Here is a 4,063-nt window from a genome sequence, read left to right as displayed (position 1 = left end):
AATGTAGTGCCTATTGTCAGAAAGCTGGGTTTGCATCCTAGATCATGGGTCTTCCAGCATGGCAATGGACCTCAAACATACTTCAAGAAGCACCAATAAGTGGATGGAAACAAAGAGCTGGAGAGTTCTGAATTGGCCAGCAATGAGTATGGATCTAAATCCCATTGAACACCTGTGGAGAGTTCTTAAAATTGCTGTTGGGAGAAAAATATTACAATTTGAAGTCCTCAGTGGTTGATACCATCTTTTCAGTTAGCCATCAAAAGGTAACAAATTGCAAGCTTTTGGGACTACTCAGGTCTCTTCATCAGGCACAGTATAACACAATCTGAAGAGTCACATATTTATACACAACAGGGCACAAGAATAATGCAATAGGTAAGACAAGTGATGTGAAGCAGAACTATCAGTATTGGAGAGGGAGAAGCAGTTGTGGCCATAAATATTGAAACAGTTCATATATAAGGAGTGTGAAAGTTTTATTGTCCAGTGATTGAGGTCTGGTCAATGATTGTGATGCTCCCAAAAGGTCTGAGGAGCACAATCCTTAGTGGATGTAGGAAGACATAAATCCATATGATACATTGCTGAATGCTGCTGAGTGTGCCAAAGATTGTCATAAGCTTGGACTCCCAAATTTATTTGGTCTCTCTGAGATTTGAAATTACGTTTTAATACAAGTAATTTCATGTCCATGATGCTGTGATCAGGGATACAAAAATGTTTGCAGCAGGTATATGTATTTTTTCTATTATTGTATGGTGATTAAAATTCACCCTTCTAAGTTTTTTGCCCTGTCTGCCCTACATACAGACCCTCAGTTGAACATTTGGTACATATAATTAAGTACACTACATTAGATGTAATGCAGCTGAATGTATATAGGATCTTGTGGTCCTGATGTGAGTTGGGAATCTTTATCTTGTTCGTGGTCATTATAAATGGACAGGTTTTACATTTTTCTGGCTGCAGGGAAAGGTTCCTGTAGCTGTTGGAGAGGACAGGGAGCTTCTGACAAGGATGCTTCGTAGATTTGGAGATGTGTAAATCACCGAAGTTGGGGATCTAGAAATATAGATTGTAATTGGGCATCTTTTTGTAATAATGGTTGTAATTTCGGTGCAGCTTTCCTTAGCACCTCCAGATTTGGATTGTAGGTGACTACGAGAGGCACCCGGTTGCTTTCTTGTTTAGTTTTCAAATGTAGGAGAGGATTCCTTGATATTCTGGTGGCTCTTGCAATCTGGTTTTCAGTTGTTGTTGGATGGTAGCCCTGGTTCTAAAAGGTTTTTCTGAGGCCACCAAGGTGTTGTCTCTGTCCATAGGGTTGGAACATATCCGATTGTATATGATGGCTTAGCTGTAGACAATAGATATTGTGTGTTGTGGATGGAAACTGACCCATTTAAGGGATGTTGGACAGTGAATTGGCTTCTGGCACAGGAATGGCTATATTTCATTGTTCTGTAATTTAATGATGGTGTCCAAAAAAACTAATTTTAGTACAGAAGTACTTGAGTGTTAAGTTTATGGTGGGATGAAATTGATTAAATTGCTCATGGAACGGCTTTAGCTGTTGCTCAGACTTCGTCCAGATGATTAAAATATTGTCAATGAGGACAAGAAGTCACTTTCAATCTTGGCCATGAAAATTTGCATACTGTGAAGCCATATCCTGTAGATATATGTGGTTATCAAGTTCAAAGTAATTGTGGGTGAGGATGATTTCTTTAAGTTTCACCACAAAGGTGAAACTATCCTCCCGGTCTGTTTGCTTTCCCCCCAGCACCTTTTGCTTCTATCACGCTTAGGTTTGTGGGAGGTTATACTTGTTCTTTTTGGTTCTCCTTAGCTTGCCTTCTTTGCCCTATACGAATGTGTTTTAGTTTCTCCCCAAGGGTTTTGTATCTTACTTCACACTTTCCTTTCCCCTAGTTGACACTGTGTTGCGGCCTCCCCTAAGGTTCCTCAGGAGGTACGAGAAACCCCTCAATGGCCTATTACGGATTTAGATCCGAGGTGGTATTTTAAGTTGTGCAGCTAGTCTGTACAGAGACTAGTTGGGTGTACTTTGGGGAATTTTCCCCTGTGTGGTCTCTCCAGTTGCTCTTCCCCTGTGTGGTCTCTCCAGTTGCTATCAAGATGAGCTTTCTGATTAAAACATTTCCTACATTCTGAAAATGAAAAAGGCTTCTCCCCTGTGTGGGTTCTCTGGTGCCTAACAACATCTGGTTCATGGTTAAAACATTTTCCACATTCTGAACATGAAAAAAGCTTCTACCCTGTGTGAGCTCTCTGATGTTTGATAAGATTTGATTTCTTTGCAAAACATTTCCCACATTCTGAACATGGAAAAGGCTTCTCCCCTGTGTGACTTATCAGATGTTTGATAAGATTTGATTTCTCTGCAAAATATTTCCCACATTCTGAACATGAAAATGGCTTCTCACCTGTGTGAGTTCTCTCATGTGCGATAAGATTTGATTTCTTTGCAAAACATTTCCCACATTCTGAACAGGAAAAAGGCTTCTCCCCTGTGTGAGTTCTCTGATGTGTATCAAGATGTGATTTCTGTATAAAACATTTCTCACAATCTAAACATGAAAAAGGCTTCTCCCCTGTGTGTATTTTCTGATGCTTAACAAAGCTTGATTTCTGGTTAAAACATTTTCCGCATTCTGAACATGAAAAAGGCGTTTCCCCTATGTGAGTTATCTGATGCCTGATGACATTTGCTTTCTTTGTAAACCATTTCCCACATTCTGAACATGAAAATGGCTTCTCCCCTGTGTGAGTTTTCTGATGTTTCATAAGATTTGATTTCTTTCCAAAACATTTCCCACATTCTGAACATGAAAAAGGCTTCTTCCCTGTGTGAGTTCTTTGATGTTTGGTAAGACTTGATTTCTTTGCGAAACATTTTCCACATTGTGAACATGAAAATGGCATCTCCCCTGTGTGAGTTCTCTGGTGACTAACAAGATCTGATTTCTGGTTAAAACATCTATCACACTTGGAGCAGGAAATTTGATTCTCTGCTGTGTACATTTTTTGATGTTTAAGAAAAGACTTTTTGAGGGAAAGTATATTTCTATATTCTGAAGGGGAAAATGGCTTCTTTGCTTTAGGAGCAGTTTGTTTTTTAATGCCTCTTTTGTGACTATGATTTTCCTTAGTAGTCGGTAATGAATCAGAAGTCAGGACCAGTTTTAAAGGATCAGATGATTGATCTTTGTTGTGAAGGGATGATGGGATATCTGGAGTAATGGCATTGACTTCCACTGTATCCTGTGGGATCTCAAGATCATCGGATTTATTATTATTATTATTTATTATTATAGCGCCATTTATTCCATGGCGCTTTACATGTGAAAAAGGGGGTATAATACAAGAACAATTTCAATAATCTTGAACACAATGTGACAGCGACTGGTACAGGCGGAGCGAGGACCCTGCCCGCGAGGGCTCACAATCTACGAGGGATGGGTGAGGATACAGTAGGTGAGGGTAGAGCTGGTCGTGCAGCGGTATGGTGGAGCGGTGGTTACTGCAGGTTGTAGGCTTGTCGGAAGAGGTGGGTCTTCAGGTTCCTTTTGAAGGTTTCCACGGTATTTAGAAATTGAAGATGTCAGCTGTCCCTCTGATCTCATGGTACAGTCATCTGCTATGAATAAAACAAATTATTATTTTTTGAGTAAAATATCCTTGAATTTTATATTTTTGAACATTTCTAATTAAACTGTCTGTAGAAATGGCAAGTTATGTAAAAACACTGAATTATACACCAAGACACTGATAGTTCACAGTCTAATAGAAAACTTCATAGCACGAACCAGTGGAGCTGTCAGTGGGAAAACAAGTTTCCACATTATTAAGGTCTCAAAAGGCTCTTGAAAAGCAACATGGCTTCCATATACTAATCCAGCAACATCCGCTCTCCCAAAGTCAAATCTCCCCCTCGTTTCCGAGCCTTGCAGTGCGCCCAAACCACATTTACAATCCATGTATTTGGCATTACTATAGTGAGAACCCACTTAATTTACGTTGTGTGTCTCCTGGAGCA

At 39.7% G+C, this 4,063-nt stretch overlaps 1 protein-coding gene across 1 annotated transcript; it reads right to left on the bottom strand.

Annotated features, from left to right (window-relative positions):
* Positions 1 to 2,144: 2,144 nt before the first annotated feature.
* LOC141178762 (uncharacterized) lies at positions 2,145 to 3,075 on the bottom strand. Its single transcript, XM_073660606.1, has one exon. It carries the CDS (start codon positions 3,046 to 3,048, stop codon positions 2,278 to 2,280), a length of 771 nt encoding a protein of 256 aa, XP_073516707.1. The 5' UTR covers positions 3,049 to 3,075; the 3' UTR covers positions 2,145 to 2,277.
* Positions 3,076 to 4,063: the final 988 nt, after the last annotated feature.

This window comes from Phyllobates terribilis, unplaced genomic scaffold (assembly GCF_046119375.1).
Source record: "Phyllobates terribilis strain yellow unplaced genomic scaffold, ASM4611937v1 Scaffold_30__1_contigs__length_15301838, whole genome shotgun sequence".
NCBI lineage: Eukaryota > Metazoa > Chordata > Amphibia > Anura > Dendrobatidae > Phyllobates > Phyllobates terribilis.
This window is presented reverse-complemented; position numbering and strand designations above follow the sequence as displayed.

Excerpts from the sequence above, each read along its gene's own strand:
- LOC141178762 (XM_073660606.1), bottom strand. The coding sequence starts at position 3,048 with ATGTACACAGCAGAGAATCAAATTTCCTGCTCCAAGTGTGATAGATGT.